Source organism: Pygocentrus nattereri, chromosome 16 (genome assembly GCF_015220715.1).
Source record: "Pygocentrus nattereri isolate fPygNat1 chromosome 16, fPygNat1.pri, whole genome shotgun sequence".
Taxonomy (NCBI): Eukaryota; Metazoa; Chordata; class Actinopteri; order Characiformes; family Serrasalmidae; genus Pygocentrus; species Pygocentrus nattereri.
The window spans coordinates 8,283,714-8,307,498 of record NC_051226.1 but is presented as its reverse complement, the minus strand read 5'-3'; the positions used below and the strand labels follow the sequence as shown (position 1 = coordinate 8,307,498).

The 23,785-nt window shown below is 38.8% G+C and overlaps 1 protein-coding gene and 1 long non-coding RNA gene across 5 annotated transcripts; both read left to right on the top strand.

Annotated features, from left to right (window-relative positions):
- The first annotated feature begins 1,476 nt into the window (after window positions 1-1,476).
- Window positions 1,477-12,813, top strand: btc (betacellulin, epidermal growth factor family member). Of its 4 annotated transcripts, none has more exons than XM_017714002.2 (6): window positions 1,477-1,715; window positions 2,233-2,337; window positions 3,921-4,038; window positions 7,477-7,623; window positions 9,283-9,415; window positions 11,869-12,813. In XM_017714002.2, exons 1-6 carry the CDS (start codon window positions 1,676-1,678, stop codon window positions 11,932-11,934), a joined length of 609 nt encoding a protein of 202 aa, XP_017569491.1. In that variant the 5' UTR covers window positions 1,477-1,675; the 3' UTR covers window positions 11,935-12,813. The 4 variants fall into 4 exon arrangements, with proteins under 4 accessions (XP_017569491.1, XP_037401660.1, XP_017569486.1 ...); XM_037545763.1 differs by having other exon boundaries at window positions 9,283-9,422; XM_017713997.2 differs by having other exon boundaries at window positions 9,280-9,415.
- Window positions 12,814-14,994: 2,181 nt separating this feature from the next.
- On the top strand, window positions 14,995-22,779 carry LOC119265380. Its single transcript, XR_005131614.1, has 3 exons — window positions 14,995-15,071; window positions 22,225-22,298; window positions 22,518-22,779. It is a non-coding gene; the product is annotated as an uncharacterized LOC119265380 (long non-coding RNA).
- Window positions 22,780-23,785: the final 1,006 nt, after the last annotated feature.

Genomic DNA, 23,785 nt, shown 5'->3' with positions numbered 1-23,785 from the left:
GACTTCATAGTGAATTGCAGTGATTACTGTGGTTGTCACATAAGGCCAATAAGTCAAACTCACTTAGACTAGTAGTCAGTTAAAGCTGTTAAGAAAGTGACGTCACGTGCCCCAGCCCCAGTGACGTCACGTGCACATGCACTCTGCCACAAGCGGCCCAGCAGCACAGAGACTTACAGCTGCTGCTGCTCAGCGACATCATCACTAAATCCATGTTCCCTCCATAACTCGGCTAGAGAGCCACATTTACTGCACCTTCCTGGTGAAAAAGACCACAGAGCCCATTAAAAAGTCTGTTGGTTCCTGGTGGTTTTCGGTAGTCGCTGGTTGTCTGTGTTTTCCTGACGGGTTGATATCACAGTGTAAAGGATTCTGGTCGTTTAATCGGGGGTTCTGGGACTGATTCCCGTCGGGAAGCAAAACCATCCGTTACGTTGGGACGACGTGCTGTTGTGGCGCCGCAGCGCCCCCTGCAGTGTAATTCCTAAAAAAGCTCTGAGCACGTCTGACGGTTTTCTAGGAGGTCGTGACGACGTTGACGAGACGGCTAAAGTAATCTGTACTCCGTCGACGGCCTCCTGGAATCCCTCACAAGCCCAGTTTTAATCAGCATGGCAGTTTTAATGGCCGGCTCTGGGCGTCTTCAGCGCGGCGCTCATGCGTTTTAGCGGCGGCCGTTTCGTGTTTTTCTGTGAATAAAGCCGACATTCCCGTCTGGTCGTCGTGCTTTTATTTTGAAAGTTTCTATATTTAATCACCTTCTTGTCGACATGGCAACGCTGATATTCACCCAGTGTAGCTCTTGCTGCCCAGCAGTTCGTGTTTCGCTGTTTTTCCTCATAAAACCGACAAAAACACGGTCGTGGCAGAGCAGCACTGACGTCATCACCAGGCTGGCGGTGCGGGTCAGGCTGAGGGTGCGTGGCCGCAGCCGGACCCCCACTACTTTAAAGGGGGGCTAAAACAACTATTAGGAAAAGAGTTATTACTACTAAAAAAACATGAAATAGTGTAAAAATAAATTTCTACCGTTCAAAATTCAACTAGGAAATGTATTTTAACACGTACTGTTTGAGTCAATTTATGGCTTTTTCCAAGACATTTAATGGATGGAAATGTGCTAATTGAGTTTTTAATTGTCTTTTGTGTTGTTTAATGTGTTGTTACAGATGTTTCTACCTATACAAACTGAATTTCCACAGCATTTTCTATTTGTTCAAATGGAATTTGTCATATTCAGAAACTTTGGATGAAAAACTGAACCAGACTTTCCTCAGCTACCAGCCCCCCGCACTATATGCCCGAGTAAGAGGGGTTTGAGTGGGGTTACTTTGGCGCAGGTGCTGTTATTACTGTTATTAATAGCTCATTACAGCCCGCACTGTGTGACGGAGGAGGTTTTTGGGGTGGGCGTGGCGAACGCAGAGCCCCCGCCCCCTCGGCTCGGTAAACCAAGCCGAAAGTGCCCTCGTGCTGAGGGGAGGGTTGGTCAACCGTGCTGAGGAAAGTTAACCCAGCCGTGCGGTGTGGATATAACTACGTCAAATGAGGTGTAAAACCCAATTTATGAAACATTCTCAACGTGTGAAGCAGGTGAGGTGAGATTTCTCTCGGTGTATTGTCTGAGGGTGACCTGGAGAATGAGCTCTTGATTTGGAGCCACAACACATGACAGATGGACAAGACTCTCAAACTGATGCTGGGGTTATTAACAGGTGAGAGTGGTTCAGCTACTTTCAGAGAGGAAAGTCAGAAAAAAGTGTTGCTTTGACTTGTTACTGTACCCTGTGCTGTATAATGGCATTTGAACGGTCTGCACTTTGGCTACAAAGCTGTTTTGTATGCATTAGGAGGTCTGTGCTAGTTCTTGCACATGAATGGCACAGAGGGAGTGGTTAGCTGTGAGAGTGTAATGCAGTGGAAGAGAATGCCTTGTAGTAACCTAGTATGGAAACCTTCACCCTGAGCCTGTTTGGCATGCTGTAATTATTCTTAAAAGCTTTCGTCATTGAAACTGATACTTTTTTTTAAACCACAGACCGGAATGTTTTCTGGATATCTTTTGCTGCAATAAAGCTTTACGACTAGGCCCCTAGTCTAAGATTCAGGACACATGTGGCCTTGTCTTGTCCCTTTACCATATCTGGAGAACAAATGCTTGAGGATTTGTGTGGATTGGTCTTCACATGTGTGCTTTATGCCACCTGTGATTTGTTTGTTTTCTGCCTGCAGCTTTTGCCTTGTGCAAATACTCCCAGGCTGAATGGAACGCCACAAAAGATACAGCAAATAAAACCGTGTCCTGCAGGTCCCATGACAACAGCAGCAACTGCACAGGTAAATGACACAGACATGCACCGCCCTGTTTATCCATTTCCAATTACCTGCCAAGAGTTTCAGGCAAAACAGCCTCAACCTTGTGAATGGAAACAGTGTATACCAGTTGCCAGCTGTTTATAACACACCAGGAAGATATTCACAAGGAACGTAAAAGATAAAGGTGAAACATTTTTGTTTTATAATCTGCTGGAAGCCGCACCAGCGCCCTACTCTGACACATTTACAGGGGACCTAAATCTTAATGAAGGCATGTTTCAACCAGGTGGTGTTACATGGCTCTCATTGACACGGTTGTTCTCCCACTTCCCTTTAGTTAATATGTTACTGTGTAAAAGTCAAAGATCGTTTTTTAATTTATTTAATGCCCAGTCAAAATAGCCAACAAGTACAAGCTGTTCATTTTTCAGCATCAGGTAAGCCTCACTGTTTCTTATCACACTGCTCTAAATGCAGGGCTGTGCAAGAGCCCAGCCTTTTTTATTTTAATTCCAGTGAAAATGGCCATTAAGTACAAGTTGTTGATTTTGCTGCGTCAGGAAAACATATATTTTGATATATATAAACATATATCTGAACATATATTCAGCTGTTCTTGTGCACATTTCCTGTTCTCAGTGAGAGCTTCTTGACAGCTACGCATCCTTTCAGACTCATAGTGTTGAGTGTCTTCTCACAGTGGAAGGATGGCACTTTAGATGCTTTCAGGTCTGAAGCAAGAGTGTGATTTTCTCCTGTGTTTCAGAGATGAAAGCTTTAAGTTTTCCTGCTCTGTTTATCTGATGGTGACAGTTCTGGTGGTCGATCAGGTCTTGCACGGTTGTCATGAGTCCCATTTTCTGTCTGTCTTTAATTTAAAACGAAGAACCAACGAGGAAAACTCATCACGCTACAAGTCTGAGTACCGTAGTGTAGAAGTTGTAGCCATGCATAGTTAACCGTAGAAGGCATTGTCTTTATAAATAATGGTTCCTACTGATGTTTCATAGTTGACCTAAACACAAAGGGCGGTTAGATTTGTGAAGGATCCTCAACTAATAATACTTCAAAGCGTCCCTATAACAGGTAATCCTCTGATACTGAACTAGAATATCATGTTGCATGCGCTTGGCTGTAGTAACCAGACCCAACTCCATTCATCTTGTAAGTAAATCGGAAGGAGTCGGGTGCTCAGGTTTCATTTCGTGGGGCAGCTGAACAGCAACCAATTTGCTGCCTCACCCCTTTGGCTAAGGTTGCCCTTTTGCATAGTAGCACACAAAATAGATCTGCCCATTTTGGCACTGGATAAAAAAAATATGAAAAAAGGTTTTACTTTCATTTTAGTCCTTTGTTTATCTTTTCTTCCTTATTATCTGTGCAGAGTGGAAAATGTGTGCAAGGCTGCCTTTTTATTTGGCTCCATCAAAGATCTGATTATCTTTGTCTCGCCAACATGTCTCTTCAGGACAAAAAATGAGGGGAAAGGAAAATGGAAGGCTTTTAGCACTGCATTCAAATACATGCAGTGGATTTTAGTACTGCATTCATATACATGGACAACTGCTTTTGTGTCAGTGTTTTAATCGCTGCTTTCTGAATAGATGCAAAGGATGACCACAGATGGAGTGGCCACTTTTCCAAGTGTCCTCAAGAGTATACACATTACTGTATCCATGGAACCTGCCACTTTGTGCAGGAGCAGAACAGTCCTGCCTGCAGGTGAGACTTTGATCTGTCTGAAGCCTTTCAAGCAACAGGTCAGGCTTTAGTTGCAGTGTGTCACTTGAAATATAGGAGCCACAGGAGCAAAATGTTGGCAGATAGTAGCTAGTTACATTTATTCAGTTCTACCAAAGTTACTCTCTTCAGTATTTCAAAATGATAACACATTTACTTGTACTCAAATAGAGTTGTGAGGAAAGTCATCTACTTTTTACTTGGTTCCATTTTAGCCCTTCATATTTAGTTCTTGGTTCCTGTTTGGTGTTTTATTTCATTTTGTTCTGTTGGTTCGGCACCTAGGCAAGATTACTGTTGTTCACATAATTATTGAGGTCTAGCATTATAGTTCAGAATAAAAAGATCTAACAAGTGTAGTTCCTAGTATGGGTGTGCCGATCCGATACTCAGCATCAGTATCAGTCCGATACTGGCCGAAATCACTGGATTAGATATCGGAAGAAAAAAAGGCATAATGTGATATGATTAATTGGCCTTAACTATCAGGTAAATTCTTAACTAAACTGAGCAAGATGTGTTACAACTAGGGCTGTCAATGAATTTTCTGAATTTAATTATATCATCAAAAAAAACAACAAAAACAGACATTCGATGGTGAAAACTTATACGATTGTAAAAAAACAAACAAACAAAAAAAAAAACAGCACTATTGCACTGAATGCACTGCGTGATGGACAGGAGTCACACAACATCACTTTTATGATGTAAAATGAAATGTTGGTCCAGCTGAATTGATCGAGTGATTCAACAGCCATGTGGTAACAAGGTCAGAGAGTTCACATGACTGGCCACAGAGAGAGAGCTATGCAAGCTACAGTTTGCTTACCATTCTAGCAGCCTGAGGGCACATCTGAAAAATATGCACCCAAACACATCCAGTTCAGTTCCTCCTCAAATTCACATTTCCTCTGGTAAAGCATGGTCATGGGTACCCACATACGCAGGGCTGAAACAATGGACAGCGCAATGAAAAAGTCGTAATCCAGTCAGCAGCAAAGCCGAAGTTTCACACCTTCCACGAACCTTTCTTTTTAACTTTCTGTAGCTGCAGTGCTGTTTGGTGCTGATTTCTTCTCAGTGCATTTGCGCACGCCTGGCGACGTGATTTGTGAATGAGAATGTGAATTTCAGCAGCGGCTCCAACAGTTTTATTGTATTGGTTTGCCCTCTTATGGACATATTACGCAAAAAATAGATATTCAAATGCTTTAAACCTATGTGTTTATCATTTTTGGCCAATTTTGACAGCCCTAGTCACAAGACAGGAGAGCAGCATGTGTCATTGCAACTTGTTTGCTGTAGGCTGCACTCATCGTTCACACAAGCAGTTTTATTTGGAATGTTTGAATGGTGCGGACCAATGAAAAATGCCTTTAAAAGTTCTGTATGTGTTCTGTAGTTTAGATAAAAATAAACAACAGTACTGTATTACTAAGTCATGCTGGGGACTATGTATTACTTCCATTAGGGGAGTAAAATATTTGTTTCACAGTTTGAGCATGATGTTATTTAGATGGCTGGCTTAAGCAAAGTATATCCAGACAAATGTACTATTAACAGTTCAGGTGTTTAAGAGAGAGAAAAGGATGGTATTAGATTGATATCAGTATCGGCAGATACTCAAGGTTGAGATATCGGTATTGGACAGGAAGTGGTATCGAGATACCCCTAGTTCTTATGCTGGATGTACTAAGAAGTTCCACAACAGTTCTACAGCAAATTGTTATTTTTTGATGTTACATGTTTGTTCTTCTGCTCAGGTTGTTTTTTTTGGTAGACACTGTTTAAATAAAGCAAGATTTTTGGGGATTTCATTTTGTTATGTTGGTTGAGCACATAAGCTGCTTCGCTCACATCTCCTGTTTTCAACTTTTAGCATTTTATTTTAGACCAAAACGAGAGAAATATCAGGTTCCTATGCTACTGTAAACTGGATGTACTAAGAAATTCCACTGAGGTTCTACAGGGAACTTAATACTTGGGTAGTTTTTTTGACCTAATACTTTCCTACTCAAGTTTTCTTCATCAGGTTACTTTTACTTCTACTAACAATACTTTTATTTGACTATAGGTTTAATTCCCTCAGATGTGCTGGTCAGATATAGCTATAATCTTTTAAATCTGGTTTATCTGGTTTATAATGCTTGTCTTTATAATAGAAGATGACCTGTTCTTTATGTTATAATAATATGCCGTGTTAAAAAGGATCACTGTAAAATTGCAGTAAACTACTGGCTACTAGTTTTACTTAAATGTGGAAGTATTACTTTCACAGTAATTTACTGAACCAAATGAACAATATTTAACAGTAAAATAGCAACTTCATACTGTAACTTCACAGTCACCTGGACCACATGATTGCTGTGATGTAGCTGTGTTCTCCTGTACACAGTGATAAGCCATAATTAAATACAGTAATTCCCTGTATTTTCACAGAACATCTATAAAAATGATATCAGTCAGTAGCCAGGTGAACTTTTAGTTTTACCAGACCTGCAAATGTCAATTATTTTTGAAAAAAAAAAAAATAAATAAACAAAATAAACAAAAATGAAACCAATACAAGAATATATTTCTTCGTCTTGTTAGCTGATGTAACAGATCTGGCAGCTGGCGCTTTCCTTCGAGCGGTTTAGCTGTCCAATGATGTTGCGTGAGCAGCAGTTCGGAAATATGTAGTGGCGCTTCGCAGGTGTTACAGGATACAGGAAGCCTGTGTTAGCCTTCACCCTCCTAGCATTGGTAGTATCGTGTGATTGGGGGAGTCCTAATAAGTGGGTGGAATTGGAGACGATTGGGAAAAAATTGCATAAAAACAATAATAGAGCCATTTACTTTTTGTATTTTTAAGTGAAAACGTATATTGTAAATTTGGATTTAATTCTTCATTAATATTTGCAGTTTTTGCATTTGGGCAATATAAGAATTTAGCAATGTAATTGCTTTAATATGATGTAATCTGATTGGCCACTGAGTTTAGTAAGAAAGGGTGACGACGCATAGAAGAGGGTAGAAGCCTCGAGCCTAGGAGCATCACAGTCTTTTGACCGTCACGCTGCTTAATTTGGAAGTCGGGAATTCATCTTTTGTTTTGTATGATTTTAAGTTCATAGTAAAAATACAAACCCCAAAGAAAAGTTGTACGCTGTACTCACAACAAATAAAAATAGCATAATTTGCACAAATATGACCAAAAACTCACATCTAGCGATATCCATAAGCAATATATTTTGTTGTTAACACCTCAATGTTCCAGCATTTAAATAGAAAAAAAACTGTAAGTGCTGCAGCTCAACATTGTACAGGATACACTGCAAAGAAAATGGTGTTAAATTAAATAAAATAAATAAACAGTGTGCTTTTTCACCATTCTCCGTTTCATCGCCTACCTCTCCTAATCTCTGTTTTTTTACACAGATGTGAAAAAGGATATATTGGTTCAAGATGTGAATATTTAGACCTTGACTTGCTGGTGGGAGGTCAGAAGCAGATAGTCATTGCTGGTGTTATAGCTGGACTGGTCTTTCTGCTTCTAGTCATTGTCTTCATATGCATCTGTACACAGTAAGTGACAGACAACATCCTTTTTAGTATGTAGAGTGTAATATGACTGTAATATGATCTAGTTCTGATATGTTTACTATGCGTCTCATATTTATGATCGCAATTTAATTTTGTAAGGGCTCCTCTACTTACAATAAAACTCCCCTGCATCCAAATATCCGCATTCCAGTGTGATTAAAAGGCGTGGGCACCAACGAGTGGAATGTAATCAGATTGCAGTGTGCTGTTTATGAGACATTTCTTAGGGTTGTGAAGAAATTCTATCTGAGCTCTCTGTATTCAGCAGGTTGTGCTGTTGAAATATGTGGTTTTAACTAGGGATGCACTGATATGGTAATTGTGGGCTGCCAATATTTAGCCAATATTTTCCTTAAAATCTCTGCTCAACATAGATGCTAATACATACATGTTTACAAAGCGTAGAAATAAGGTCCAGATACACCTGGATTAGCATTACAGAGAAGTATAACATGTATTTCTATAGGGTTACAAACACATTAAAATGAAAAATATGCAGATTGTTTGTCACAGTATCCCAGCATCGTCTAAATGTTGTACTCTTCTAGAATAACATAAATACCTCATCAAATAATTATTTGAGATAGTTGTCAGATGTAAACATCTGTCCAATGCCAATGTTTTTTTAATACAGATATTTGTCAATACTGATAACATTCTAAGATCATAATGTGTCTTTACTTTTTTTAAATCTAAATGTTCTGCTGGAGTGTCATATTGATCACACATCCAGGTGCAGTGGTTGGACCTAAAAGCAGGCCGATCCCTTGACCGGACAATGAGAATGAGCTTTATGTGTTCAGGGGCCTTAAATGTCAAGTGGAAATTGGATGCTGTTCTTATTGTTTAAGCTTTAGTCTTAATACATTATGTGTTAGAGGTGGACAGTATGACGATAATGGTAATAAACAATATTAATAATTATAAATAAAATAACAACAACAACAATTATAAAAAAAAAATGTGATAACTGATGTCACATGATGTTACAATATGCTTTTGTGCTTAAAGAAAGCTGGAAAACTGCATGTTTGATTACAAAAGTCCACTTTAGTGAAATACTGAAAAATGCATAGCTTATGATAATATGTTTTAAATGTGGGACCACTGGTTATTTTGGTCTGTCCCACGTAATCAGACATCGGAAAAGCTAAATGTTGTGATGCATTTTGTGTATCTTGAATAATCGTATATTTTGCCCACCCCATTGAAGTTGTATGCAAAAGTTTGACCCCGCCCCCCTGGCAAATTACTTGATTTACTGATTTTTTTATGTGAACATACCTTGTAAAAATGCTCTACAGAGAACAAGATGAAAAATGTTTCTAAAAATCTTGCTCCACATTTTCTATTTATTTGCTAAGTTTGACATAGTGAAAAAAATACAACATATACTACATTTGACATATAGCATAACTTTTGCATAGGCCACATTTTATGTTTTTTTTCCTAATATGTTAATTTCAGAAAATAAACAAAAATTGTGAATAAAAATTTGAAGTGTGTTCCATTGTGAAATGTATTTTCACTGAGAAAATCAAAAACGTGTAATTTGACCAGAGACACACAGATTTTGCATACAACGGTGTGTGTACGCTAACACATGAATGAAGCCTAATATTTGTGTCTTCTTCCCAGAAGTAGGCTGAAATTATGTCGAAAAAGGAGAAGAAAAAAGGAGAAAATGGACGAGGTAGAAACACTTCATGCGCTTCATACACTGAACACAAATGAAGCTTCATCTGCCCCTGCAGACACGTCTGACACAAATGAGGTATAAAGTGAGTATCTTCAGGATCCCTTAAACCCTTTAGGTCCGGTCAGAATTGTTTACCATATGCAGCTCACTTGACCTGTGCGTTGTGAATGACCTGCTCAGGATCTGATTATCTGGAGTAAAGTAGTAGGATTAACCTCTGACTGATCAAGGAATGAAACAAAAACAGTTATTGATCCAATTATAAAAATTGAATGTGGAATCTTTAATGTACAACTTCATGTGTTCCAGTGTGTTTACTGGGCTGAATCCCTGGCTTCTCTTAAGCTTAGTTGAGACCCAGTGATCCTTACTGAGTTGTATCAAAAGCAGCAAGTCACTGTGGGTTGCTTTAAAAGGGAACGTGTGCATAAAGTCAACAGCCATAAAGCATGTCTACTGTGGTAGGCATTGTTTAACTCACACCCAGACTGTCTACTGAAAGTCAAATTACATTGTACATCTGGCCACCTCAGTAGTACCGTGTGCCAGTTCTTTCTCTGATGTCTCAGCATGAATAAAACAACAGAACTGACTCACCTTTTCACCTCAGCCTTAGCAAATTGGCTCAAATAGATGTGCTTAAAATCACTTTTAACCTACATACAAAATGATTTAGGCACGCTGAAATATCCCCTTGGTCAAAGTAACCTTTTCTTGAGTGGAATGTGGTCTTAGAAGAAAAAAGCCACATCACTTGATGGGATCAAGATGTCAGTTATTTTGAAAAATAGTACATTCCCGACTGAAGCAACGTCTGGCGTCTTTTTGATAAGCCTTATTTGACCTATTCTGTATTCCTTCTATCTACTTCCCATACAGCTGTGCCCTCGAGCAAATCACAAAACTAGCAGATGTAACTACTGAAAGCATGAAAAATTATACAAGTAAACAAATTCAGTGCTTAAACGAAAGAAACAAGAAGCTCATAGATAGTGTTGATGATGTGAATGGTGCTTATCACATCAGGGACTTCCATGCCTGAAGATGGAAATCTAAGCGAAGCTTGTTTTAGGTTGAATTATTTACACAGTGCCTGAGTTTGTTTACTTTATGATGAACTAAAATGACTTGGCAGCCTCTTGCACACAGCCATTCAGTGTAACAGTGGTTCATTAATATAAATGAGTAGGTGTGATATCCGCAGTGAAACATCCTGTGTCTTTGCGAGGGGAAGAGAGGTGTTGGGTGTTAGTTTGAGTGAAAATGAATAACCTCTAATGTGATTGAACAGGCTGCTCTGTAGCAGACAATTAACTGTATTGTATATTAATTATGTACAGTAATTTCTTAAATCTGCTGTTCGCTTTCTGGAAAGGCCATTTACTGTTCTGTTGAACCAGGCTATATATATATATATATATATATATATTATATTATATTACTGCAGCATTACTGTATAACTGTAGCATTCACAGTAAAGAAAATGCTGTTTGAATGTCTTACAAGCTTCAAATGTCCACATTTAAATAAAACTTAAGTGTGAAAGTGAAGTGTGGTTATCAGCATTGGATGGGTGAAAAAAAAATATTGAATGTTTGAATAACAAACAGTGGATTTAAATGGTTGCATGTTCATAATTATATGACAAAAAGTAAAAAAAGGTCCATGGAATGAGTTTCCTATTATTCCCACCTCAGTCTCTTGTCAGAGCAACTTCAGAGCTCTTGAGCATCTATAGTTATTCATTCCAGTATTATTATTTTTTAGTTTTTCCCATTGGGAATACAGTAATTACAGATTATTCACCTGAATGTTTGGACACTCAGGTAGCAAAAATAGTTCAAATGTCCAAAAATGAGCCTGTTCTCTGTGTGTGTTCTGTTGAGAGTGTGGTTTTCTTGTGTGGCTTTTTTTTCTTTGGTTCTGTCCTTCTTCCCCCTGTCTCACTTTCCACCGCTGACACGAATTCGGCAGGGTCAATCAGCAAAAAAAGCGACGGACTAGATCCGGTAGTGCAGTACACGCCGGGCAACTAGTGGCCACGATTGCTCACCTGCTCACCTCCTGTCAAAGTAGGCAGTTCCTGGGGCAAAATGCACCAGGCTCTTTAACGATAGGCAGAAGACTCCTACACAACTGCACATTTCATTGCAAAGACAACATATTTAGTCCTGTGTAGTTGGATTGAGTGCAGAGCAATATGTAAAACATTAAATAAAAATCTTTGTATTTTGTTTTTTTGAACAGGGGGTTGAAAATAAGGCTCTTCTGGGGGTTTTTATCTTAAATTAAATACCATCCTATTTGCTATATCGCCCACCCCTAATGCTTATTATAAAACAGCGCTGAGCAGCAAATGATCATTCTCAGCATGCAAAACAAATTGTGCCGAATGTGAGGTTTATTATGTGTCAGTCATTCATTCAGCGTACTTTGCCACTCTGTGCCACTCAAAATGACCACTGTTATCATTCTAGCAACCCCACACAGTGCTAACAACCCAGATGTGTGTATTCATTTGTTTCCAGTGCTGTGAAGCAGGACTGCAGGGTTTTCCTCCTGCTGGACAGGATGACAGCCTGACTGATAAATGAACCTTAAGGCGTGAAGGACCGAGGTGTTCCTCTGAGGAATGCGGGTGAAAGTGGACTTTAAATGGACCTGGAGGATGTGACATGTCAGCAAGCCTTTGCTGTTAAATGCACTGTTGCGTTCTCTTCCTTTCAAGAGACAACTGCCTTGCTGGATAAAAAGCAGGTCAGCAGCTGCAAGTTGTTGTGGTGGCAGGAAAGTGGGCATCGATGTACTTTAAAATAAAACAGTGTCATCATGGAATCTTTGCCATCAATCTTTGCAGGGGTGGTCTGCAGTTTGAGTGAGGTTAGCACTCAGGTGTAATTCCTATGGTGGAATGTTATGTGTGTTATGAACAACTGTCATTTGACAAGGCCAGGAGAAAGAAGCTGCGTTCTTGTCAATGAACCGGATTGATGGATAATTTGAGATAAATGGAGATAAAAGTTACTTGGATGGTACATCAATGGATCAGTCACTCTGTAATGCTCTAAATGAACCCATAATAGAGGTATTATATTATGCAGTCTCTTCCTGCCAGATAAACAAAGGTTTATGGAGAGTGCTCTCAAGACCCTCTGGGGCAACGTGCAATGATAGGCTTTGAATGCATCTCTCTGTTGGCAGTTACCTCAGAGTCAGTTTAATAGTCGCTGGAGCATTTCATGTTGCTTGCTTTTTGCTTTGTCCAAAGTTTTAAGGACCAACAGAAAATCTTGTTTTCGATTTCTTTGACCTATTTATTACTGTCTTCTACTAATATGTAGTGTTCTCATGTAATATTTTAGTTGTGTTAAACATTCCCTGCTGTTTTGACAACAGAAAAAGTAAACACATTAGTTACTCTGTAGAGAGCTTTTTGTGTAAACTATATGCACAATAAATCTTTTTTTGTCGCACATTTGCCTACAAAATTGAATTTATTTCACAGCCAGGCTTTCACTCTATACTGTTACTTTATACAGCCTTTTATACAGTACTGTACAAAAATCAGAAACCTTTCTTTTTTGTTCTGTTTCAAGATAAACTGGCAATTAAGTTTAAGTTATTCATTTTTCAGTGTCAGAACATAAGTAGAAAGCATATATAATTGATATTTAACAGCTATGCTGTTGTTGCTCATAGGGCCTTCCATTTCACAGTAATAGCACTTACAGTTGACTGGGGCAGATCTAGCTGGACAGAAATTTTGTCTTTGAAGTTGATTGCATTTTCTGCGTCTCATGGCTCAAGTAGTCCCAAATACAAATTTAGACATATCAGTCCATAAAACCTTACTCCACACCTCAGATGTCCAGTTCCAGTGCAAAAATTCTTCTTTTTAGATTGGAAGGATGGAAGAGTTAAAGTGGCATTAGGGTGCATGAGAGTAAAGAGTGGAAAAATTAAGTACTTTGCTTATTATACCTAGGGGTGGATGCTGTTGTGTGCTTTTTTTCTGTTGAACTTTTGTTTTCTGCTTGTTTCCATCACTGATAACTTGTATTTAATGGCTGTTTACTGTACTGTGCTTGTGTTGTTACAGTGAAATCAAACCACAAACAATAATTGATGTTCTTCTTTCTAGTTTGCAATAATGTGAATTTTAATGTGTGATGTGTTCACCAGATTAATCCTTGTTCTTGCTGAAGCATATTAATTTGAACATTTACTGGAAAACAGTGGACCAAACTGAATTGGTCTAGTTCATTAACACTTCAGATCCAAAAGAAAGGTCACATTTTCAATGCAGCCTTCTGTGCAACTCATTCTGTGCAATACATTTTCAGATATAACCTCTTGTATGTGTGTTGGTTTCCACCCTTCAGGTGAACTTCCAGTGAGAGTGGCTTTGTCCAGTGAACTGAACATTTCCACGCCCTACCACTGCTTGAAAACTTCCTTAAGAGGGAATGTGCAAAGGTGCTCTGCTAGAGTGTCTGTTCCTCTGATCCTGTTGCTAAGGGAAATAACATTCCATGCACATTTACCAGTCTGTGCTTTGTGTCCTGATTATGAAGTTGCAGCCTTTGCTGTGATCCAGTCTGTATTATTGAGCCACAACTACAACTGATAAAGCTTTGGAGAGCCGCAGTTTTAAAAGGGCTTTTATTGCTCTTAAGTCCTCGAGTCTTAGACAGAAACTGTTGGCGGCAATCAGCACAGGCAACCTCGTGTTTCAGCAGGGCCATAAATAGCTTGCCTTGGCCTGGTGACAGTGATCAGAGCACGTCTGGAATCCAACACCTCGGTCAGCTCATGAGACACGTGTGCTTCCCAGCTGCTGCACTGAGTTTCACTGCATCCCTCTTATATCTTTCATGCAAACAATTACGGTAGGATGAGATCATGGTTCAGTCTGATTCTTTGGCACTAATGTGGTTACCATCATGGCCTCTGGCGGATTTCTTGATGTCTACAGAGTCACAGTATCATTTTTAAAGGGCCCATGTCATGGAAGTAACATGGGGCTTCCCTCACTTTATACATGTTGTATGTAAATTTCAGTTTCAGAATATCGCTGTTGTCGCAACAAAACCTTGTATCTCCAAAATGGTAACTTTACAGGAGAAGGAAAAAACCTACTTTACTTTTAATGGAAGTCAATGGAACCAGACTTCTTTCTCAGTCATTTTGATTCATTTCTTTTGGTCCATTCTTCATGAAATTTACACACAATGTAAAGGCCAACGAGCATTTTTAAGTTATGTCAAAAAAATTAAAAACGACAAAAATGGAGATCCGAGGTTTTGTCCCGACAGCAGCGATATACTGTTCAATCCTAACAGTCCATATATGGAAACTAAGCTGTTAAACCCGCATTTTGAATTCATTATTTTTGTGATGTCACAAAAACCAATGCATTGACACACCTCTTGTTATTCAGCCTATACCAAACTTGGCTTCTCAAGGGTTTTTAGTGAAGGCAATAAAAGTCATAGAACCTTTATCTGATGCTACATCGAAACTTTTTTTTTTACAAAGAGCGCATAGTAATTTAGCCCCACCCATTTACATTGAAGTTGAAGAAGTCTTTCAGCCCAGACTGCTTTTTGAATTGGACGCAATGCGATGCAGTCAATCAGGAAAGAGGCCGATTAAAGACACAGTAACAAAACATCCTGTTGAAGTCCAAGAGATAAAGAGAGAATGAAAAATAATCATCATGCCAAGTCAGGTAAAAATAATTAATTTATTACATTCTTACATGAGCATGAAAGAAATCCCTGATACGAATGTTTGAGCTAAAGAACATGGGATTGGGTTGACATGTGCTTTCATGAATATATTCGTACACATGTATGTACATTTATGAACAGTATGTATCATGCATGCACAACAAGATCTCTAGGACATGCATGAATGAAGCCCTGTCTCCGTGCATAGTGCACACTGCCATCTAGAGTTCAGCTCCAGTATTTGAGTGGTGTTGACATTCTTTACATTTTAGGGAATATAATAGGGCTGATGAAGAAAGCCTCAGAAAATAATTAAGAAAAAGCTAATCAAGGCACAGGCTCCAGTGGGGGGCTCTGAAATTTGCACATCTTTGCACAACGGCTATTATTGGATTAAAGCAGAGCACTGCTGCATGTGGAGCTTTGATATTCTAATATATCTGCAGAAATTCCATATATATATATATTTCATTAATGGAATAAAAAGCATTGAAAGTATAATGAGTCCACAGAAGTTCTAACTACAGACCGTTTATTTACAGGATTAAAAAAATGTGTAATAGTAATAATTATTGTCCATGGCAACGCATAAATGGTTTCAATTAAACACAGTATAATATTAAATCTAAAAGAAAATATAAAAGAAGTATGAACCATTTTCTCAATATCATAACTGTACTGAATTATGTAAGGCACATGACGGTATGCTTCTACTAATGCTTCTAGTCTTTTAAGACCAAATAGTAAACCTAAGCTTAGCCAAAAATGGGAAAGCTTTCTCTCTTTGTGTTGTGGATTAGCATTTTCAGGCCCAACAATAGAGTAGCACGCGCCTTAGAGTGTGCAGGCCTCTGGCAGCCCTGTCCTCTTCAGTGTGGCATGTTTGAGGCAGGTGATTTAATGTGAGGAGTGCCATGTGCTTCTGTCACCTTATTTAAAGAAGATTTCAGCAATCACAAGACACGGTTGATGCTGTTCTTGAGCAGAACCTGCTATTTTATTACTGAGTTTCATTTGTAGTTCATATCTTCAGTATCTTGTATGTTATAGGCTGTTTGTTTTGTTATCAGCTTTGTGTTTGGTTTTGGTGTTGCTCCACAGATTGTTTCAGAGAGCCCTATTTGACCATAAAAACCCTTTGATATGATAGTATCCATAACCTCAGCTTACTGTAACTCAAAGTAAAGGTATGGTTTGGCAAGTATAGTGTAGTGGTTAACACCTCTGTCTTCTGCACTGTAGATTGGGGTTTGATCCCCCACCTCACCCCACCCCTATACCAGTGAGAGACTTGGGCTAGAGTCCTAACCCATGTAAAGATGATCAAATTGTAAGTTGCTCTGGATAAGATTGTCTGCCAAATGCTTTTCTTATATGCATTTTCCTAAATCGTACAAGAGAAGAAATTGACTTCCATCACTTGTGTCAAAAAAGTGGCAAAAATATGCAAATTTGAGACACCACACATGTCCTGGCTGATTGACCACATTTAGTTAAAGGAGAAAATTATGCACATTTGATTTTGTGCCAAACATTTCCTTAAGCATATATAAAAGTATCGATTGCACAAAACCTTATATTCACGGCAAGGTTGCAGAAAGTTTCAACCACACTGAATGTCTAAATATTACATCCATCTGTTGTGTTTGATGGCCAGTGACTTGGTGCTAAAGCTATTTACATGTATGTGTTTGTGTAACATGCCTGTCAGTGTGCCAGGATTAGAGACACTTTGGAATATTTTTGAGTCATACTGCTTTTCCGTGTGCTGCTGAAAGCTGATACTGTTATTAACCTCAGACATGTGGGGAGGCCAACTGTTGGTTTGTATTTATATATTAGTACAGATATGATATACCTGCCTAGATAAAAATCTGGTCTCTCTCTCTCTCTCTCTCTCTCTCTCTCTCTCTCTCTCTCTCTCTCTCTCTCTCTCTGAGGATCTGGATCTCAATTGTCACCTCATTAAGTAACTGTAGGACAGATGTATCCCACCATCTGCTGCTTCTGTGCACCACAAAGAATTCTGAAGTTAGCAATTTTTATACATTAGTCACAGCTGCATGGCTGGACACCTGACCTTCTGAAGCCTCTACACAAGTTTACATTTTTATTGTTTTCACCGACCAGCTGGCCAACCAGATCTCTTTTACACATGCTTTTAATGCTATGTCACTGTCATTGTCATTGTTCATGATTGCAACTTCTTCTTCGTCTTCTTCTTCTTCTTCTTCTTTCGGCTGCTCCCTTTAGGGGTCGCCACAGCGGATCATCTGCCTCCATCTTGTCCTATCCACTGCCTCCTCTACTTTTACACCAACCATCTCCATGTCCACCTTCACTACATCCATAAACCTTCTCTGAGGTCTACCTCTTCTCCTTCTACCCGGCAGCTCCATCTCCAACATTCTTTGCCCAATATATCCACTATTCCTCCTCAACACATGTCCAAACCATCTCAACCTGGCCTCTCTGGCTTTATCTCCAAACTGCTCCACCTTCACTGTCCCTCTGATCTGCTCATTTCTTATCTTGTCCATCCTTGTCACTCCCAACGAAAATCATCTTCACCTTTCCACCTGCCTCCCTCTCATTCACACACATGTATTCTGTCTTGTCTCTACTGACCGTCATTCCTCTCCTCTCCAGTGCAAACCTCCACCTCTCCAGAGTCTCTTCCAACTAGTTCGCAAAAATTCAGCAGATTTGGTTGGCTTGCACTCCAACAGACAACCCAGCATGACAGATTGTTAACGGCCTGCAGTAAAAGATACCAAAAGAACAAAAGAACTGGAAATGCAATTCTTCATGATATAATCATTTCAGCATTTGATCAATGTAATAATATGATGAAGTACAGTACAAATAAATAAAGCCCTTAATCCAACAATAGCGTATTTAGCTGAACACGTTTTCCAGCTGATAGTAGACTTAAACTCACTAAAATCCTAATATGCTCCTGGCGATCATATGAACAGGGCTTTTGAAGCTTGTGGTTTGGGATGAAAGACAGCACTCTGGCTCACCAGGCATACTCTTGGCAGAACCACAGTGGTTTGGTTCAAACTTTCTGCATTCTCACATGCTCTTTACAACTCCTGTATGATTATCCCTAAACAAAAAGTGTGTGAAAGCCAGAGTTTTTATTTGATTACACCATTTGAAAAAGCCAGCTGCACTTTAGACCCTATTCAAGTTGAAAGGACCAATTAAAGGTCTGCAATGACTTAATGAATAAAATCTTCTTACTAAAACTTATACTAAACGTTCACGTTCAACAACCACATTTAGTCCAGGACAAAGAAAAACACCACAGAACCCTTTTCTGATTGGTCTAAAGCAGTGCCCCCCTGCCCTGCACATTTTCCCTACTCCTACTTCAAGTGATGAAGTGCTTGTTAAAGAGCTGATTAGTTGGATCAGGTGTGTTGGATGCAGGGAAACACTAACATGTGCATAGTACTCCAGGACCAGAGTTGAGAACCTGTGGTCTAAAGAGATGAATACTAGGACATTAGATGAACGTCTAATTGGATTGTGGTTATTACATCACATTTTTAATGCTTTTATTTACAATTCAGTTTGGAATTTCTATTCGTATCATTGGTTTTTGTTGTCCTAAAAAATCTGTAGGTCCATCAGATGAAAATGTTGGACAAATTGAAAGAAGTGTGTAAAACAATTGTGTAAAAATGTGTTCGGTGCTATTCTTCTTCTGGCCTCCGTGGTATTTTCTGTTCTCTGTTGTTGTGTTTATCCTGTGTTCCTTTTTGTCACGTCTGTCCCTCAGTCTCTCCATGTTGACTCTTTGACCCTGGAATGTTTAGACCCTGATTCTGGATTTGCCCTTAATGAATCTCGCTTCTCTCAGCATGTGCGTCCGCCTCGTCCTCCCCCGCGTTACACTATACAGACATCACTGGGTTAAAATGCTTTTTCCTTCTCCTTCAAAGCTACCATTTCAGTTGGTGTTTTGATAAAACAGTGGCGATATGCATAGAGAAACACGAGCAGACCAGCCATTCTACATATATTAAATCCATAGGTGCCAAATGACAGAATTTTTTATACCTCATTTCTGTTTTCTTGAGCTTTTTCATAGCTGTCCATTTGAGGTCTTCACATTTCAGTGCATCCTTTCTCACCTTCATGTCCCTGTGTCATTTTCCTATCCATCACTTTCTATCACAAGGGCTTCATCACGTACCATTACTACAAAAGTCTGGATGGAAAATATGATTTTGTGATCTAAACTGCTTTTAACATCAGGCCTTTATGAAAGACAGGTGGGTTATTGCATCGATTTGAACAAGTTATATATATGAGACCAAATGTAAACAAATCCTGCTACTTTATCTGCCCTGCAGAGCTCCTTTCTAGGATATGGAATATGAAATACGGAGCTGCCTGGCAGGACTCATTGCTGTGATAACCGCTCTGAAATATTAAAAGCCCAATATCAATTTGTTGTCTGATTAGACATCAAAATGTTGCATGAAACTTTCATGATGCGTCCACCACCCACTTGCTGAATGCAAATCAAATTGCTAAGGGTTATGTCAACTATTTGTGCTCACAACTTCATGCATTATACAAGACATGGTGTCATGTTTGCTTTACCGTGAAGTTTGGGATCATGTATGATATGAACATGGGTTTTTGAAGAAAACATTTACCTTACTTGTCACAGAAATGCCCATTTTAGCGGTCAGATGGCAGAAGTTAGAGGACCATACTGCATAGAGTTACTGTACATTTTCATAATATAGTCAAACCTTGGAGATTTCAGCTGCTTTTAAACAACTGCTCCAAAGGATTTATTTGATTGTTGTTTCCTTTGGCTGGTGTTTTGGGTTTAGCTTTGGTCCTTTGTTTATTAAAATGGCCTTTGTACTTTCTGTAATGCTCCTGTGTTTGTCCAAATTAGTCCTTGTAGGTCCACAAAGCTTCCTCTGGGATGGAGAGCTGAACTCTTTTGTCCTGGTGCTGGAGCCATTGGCACAAGCCATTTAACAGTTCTATAAAATAAAACGAATAAAAATGACCAACTTCAAAAGCCTAATTACTTTGCTTAACACGTTCAGCTCTTACTCTCTGTTCTGTTCCTAATAGGTTATTCTCTTGTGATGTCCAATAATGTGTGTTAGGTGAACTGGAGCAGATATGTGAGAGGGAAGAAGACAGGTGGAATAGCTACACTGGCTTTTTCAGCACTACCACAATTACAGTTATATTAATCGGAATTCTGTTCATGTCTGGATGAAACCTGAGGGCAAATCAGCCAAACTAGGTCATATTACATGCATGGAAAATCCCTTTTATTAAACTCTTTATCATTGTGAATCACATTTGCATGACATTGAACAGGAGGCTCAAAAATCTCACTCCTTCCATTGACATCATCAGCGTGCCCTGCAAAAAAATTATATAGTGAAATTATATTATTCATATTCTATATATTCATATTCTGTATTCAGTAAATATAGCGAAAGTCAGAGACCACGCTTCATTCATTTAAATTCCAGTCAAATGTTATTCAGAACCCTTCGACACTAAATGTAATCTATTTTCAGCATTAAGTGCGTCCACTCTTTGCCTTTATTACAGCTTCCTTTCTTTTCAGGAGATTTACTCTCAGTTTCTCAAAGAAATCTGCAGGGATATTTTTCCACACCTCCAAGGTTCAGTTAGAAGTTGGCTGAATTTCTTCTCACGATCCCAATCACGTTCAGTAATGTTGAGGATGAGCAGAAATATCTAGGGATGTTTTCAGATCTGAAGCAAGAAGGAAGCTTGATTTTCTCCTGGCTCTCAAAGATGAAAGGCTGAATCACTGCTTATCTGATGGTGACAGTTGTGGTGGTCTACCAGGTCTTTCACGGTTGTTAGAGTCTTACCTTTTAATAATTTAGTGATTTTTGTGAACCCCTCAACTTTTATGGCTGTTCAGATAAGAAAAATAAGAATGGGAGAAATGTACTATATATACAATACTGTGTCGACGGCCATGGGGGCTCATGGGAGACAAAAAATGGTACTGTTTGTGATGTTCATGTTCCTCGTTCTTTAGTTAAGGTATATGTGTGTTCTAGATGCTTTACTAGGTCAGGGAGTGGGTTTAGTTGGGATTAGCAGTAGCAGGAGGCCTGTGGCTGATGGTGACCTCCCCTGGGTGTTTGTGCGCTGTTGTTGTTGTGTGTTATGTGTTAAGTGCTGAAACAGCTGTTCTTGATTCAGAATCATAGCTATATATAATTTTTTCTCATTGTAAGATTCTAATAAGCATATTATAGGATTATTATTATTGCCATATATTTCTGCTTGTTTATGTAGTGCAATTATTTTCTTGCCATTAATTGACAGATCATTTCAAGAAATAAAAGCAAGCAAACTGGCCTGCAAGTAGAATCAGATTTTTCACTACAGAAACTTTCTTCAGAGGCCATTGTTGACACACCTTCCCATTCCCTGAGCTGCACACCCACCACTGGGTTCCATGACCTTCTCAAAGTATTACTGTTATTACCACTTTACAATATACTTCTCTGGTTAGCATGTAGGCTAACCATACAAGAGCTTCACAAATCATCAGCAAATACAGTGATATTTTGAAATCAATGATGTATTATGCTTCATTTCTAACAGACAAACGAGAGGAACTATTAACATCATCAGACAAAGTAAATAGTCTGAACGAAGAGATAAACAAGGATGAATAGACACCCGAAGCGGGCTGAGAAGACTGGCATAGAAACAAACTGTCTGCAGGTTCCTGCTATGCTATGCTGCTATGATGTTTGTTTTCACCAGTTAATTCATTGCCAAGTGCTTCAGATACTCTTCTCTTACTCGCGTCTTTTGAAATGACTCTAGCACAGCATCACAACAGCCTACTCAGAATTTCAGCAGCACATAAGACCAATACATTCATCATCCACTACATCAGAAAGACTTGCATTTCCACTCATTGACCACTTAATGAGGTCCACTTACCTTATTGATCGACTCAGTGGAGAACCTTCAGAGAAGGCGGATCATTTCTGTGAAATAAAAAAATAGCTCAGATTTATTGAATATAATAACCATTACTTTTGTATTTAAACTCTGCATGATTTGTATTAATAATCTTATTTCACTGTTAATTTTGGCTAGGACTTCAGGAGCTGAACAGAAGGCCTAACAGGTCACATTAACCACTGGCATAATAACCACCACTACCAATAAAGGTTTGACTTCCAGTCAATTCCATCAATTGTATGAGAAAAAATGTCACTTTGGGCTGTTGGACCACAGTTGCACGATTTATCAGTACCCCTACCCCGTCCAGTATTCATCAGTTTCTGGTATTGTTGGGCAGATATTTACCCTGTCTTAAAGCTAAAGATGCAGCTGAAGTCGGCTGCATTTCTGAACTGTCATTGAAGGCTGTCTCCTTTGTTTTATAGGATACTTCGAATGGGCTGAGAAATACGTCCTTCATTTTTGAGGACCAGAAGCCTTCAGTCACCCACAATCCTTCACATACAGCACAAAACCATTAAAAAGTCATAAACAGCCGTTAGCAGAGAGATGCCGCAACTAAGTTGTGTGTAATGTTATTAATTTTTTTTTTCACACCAGTAAAGTCTGTGATGTGTTGGGAGTGCCTGCTCAGGCCTTCTCAGTTGTGTGTATGTGAGCACTAAAGAAATGTTGATATTATTTTGATCTCATTTTGATCTCATTTTGACCTGTTCTTGAGAAATCATCTACGAGGTTTGAAGAACTAAGTCTCAAAAATGTCTGAGAAGATTTCTGATCTAAAACTCGCTGTATTACCACTGTGATTACTGTGAAATAAATACATAAATACATACATTTTTCACAAGAAAAATGTCACAAGAATCTATTCAGAAGTTACATTTATAATATAGTATTGATTTATTTTTCTGGTTGAGGACCAAATGAATCCACTTACTATGGCTAGAAGAACACAAACAAAATTAGAAAGAAAAATAGATGTTTCTAGTACAGGAATTTCCATTTCACCCCCCAAATAACAGTAATTGCAGTGAACAGGGGGAGTCAGGCCACTCTAAAAATATATGACTTGTCTACATCTGTTTGTCTGTTTTGTCATTGTAGCTGTACCTTCAACCTTCAATTACCAACCTGACAGCTGTGGAGAAAATGGGCTAGTGGTCCAGCATTTGATTCAGTTTATCACGCTTTAGGCAGTCTTTCACCGATGTAAATGGCCAGTTTTACTCTGCTGGAACACACTGCACGCCCACTTAAATGCTTAAAGCTCTCAGTGAATGGACATTCTTGTACTTATTATTGTGTGAGCAGTCATTAGTCTTCTCTGAGTGAAGCTTTATTGAATTTTCTTCAAGTGTTTAATGTACATGTCTTTGGTGTTGGGCAGATATCTCTTCAAAACACAATGCTGCCATATGCATTTGTACATATATACAGTACTGTGCGAAAGTCTTAGGCACCCAAGACACATTTTTAAAATCTATTTATATGTGTTGTTTGTGTTTATTTGCTGAGAAAAGTGTTAATATTTGAATGAACAGAACTTATAGAATATTAATTAATAATGATTATATATATAATATATATATATATATATATATATATATATATATAAACTGCTCAAAAAAATAAAGGGAACACTCAAATAACACATCCTAGATCTGAATGAATGAAATATTCTCATTGAATACTT

Coding starts and splice junctions, on each gene's coding strand:
- btc (XM_017713997.2), top strand. CDS start 1,676: ATGGACAAGACTCTCAAACTGATGCTGGGGTTATTAACAG. Junction 1,716..2,232: donor GATGCTGGGGTTATTAACAG/GTGAGAGTGGTT, acceptor TTCTGCCTGCAG/CTTTTGCCTTGTGCAAATAC. Junction 7,624..9,279: donor TTCATATGCATCTGTACACA/GTAAGTGACAGA, acceptor TCTTCTTCCCAG/AAGTAGGCTGAAATTATGTC.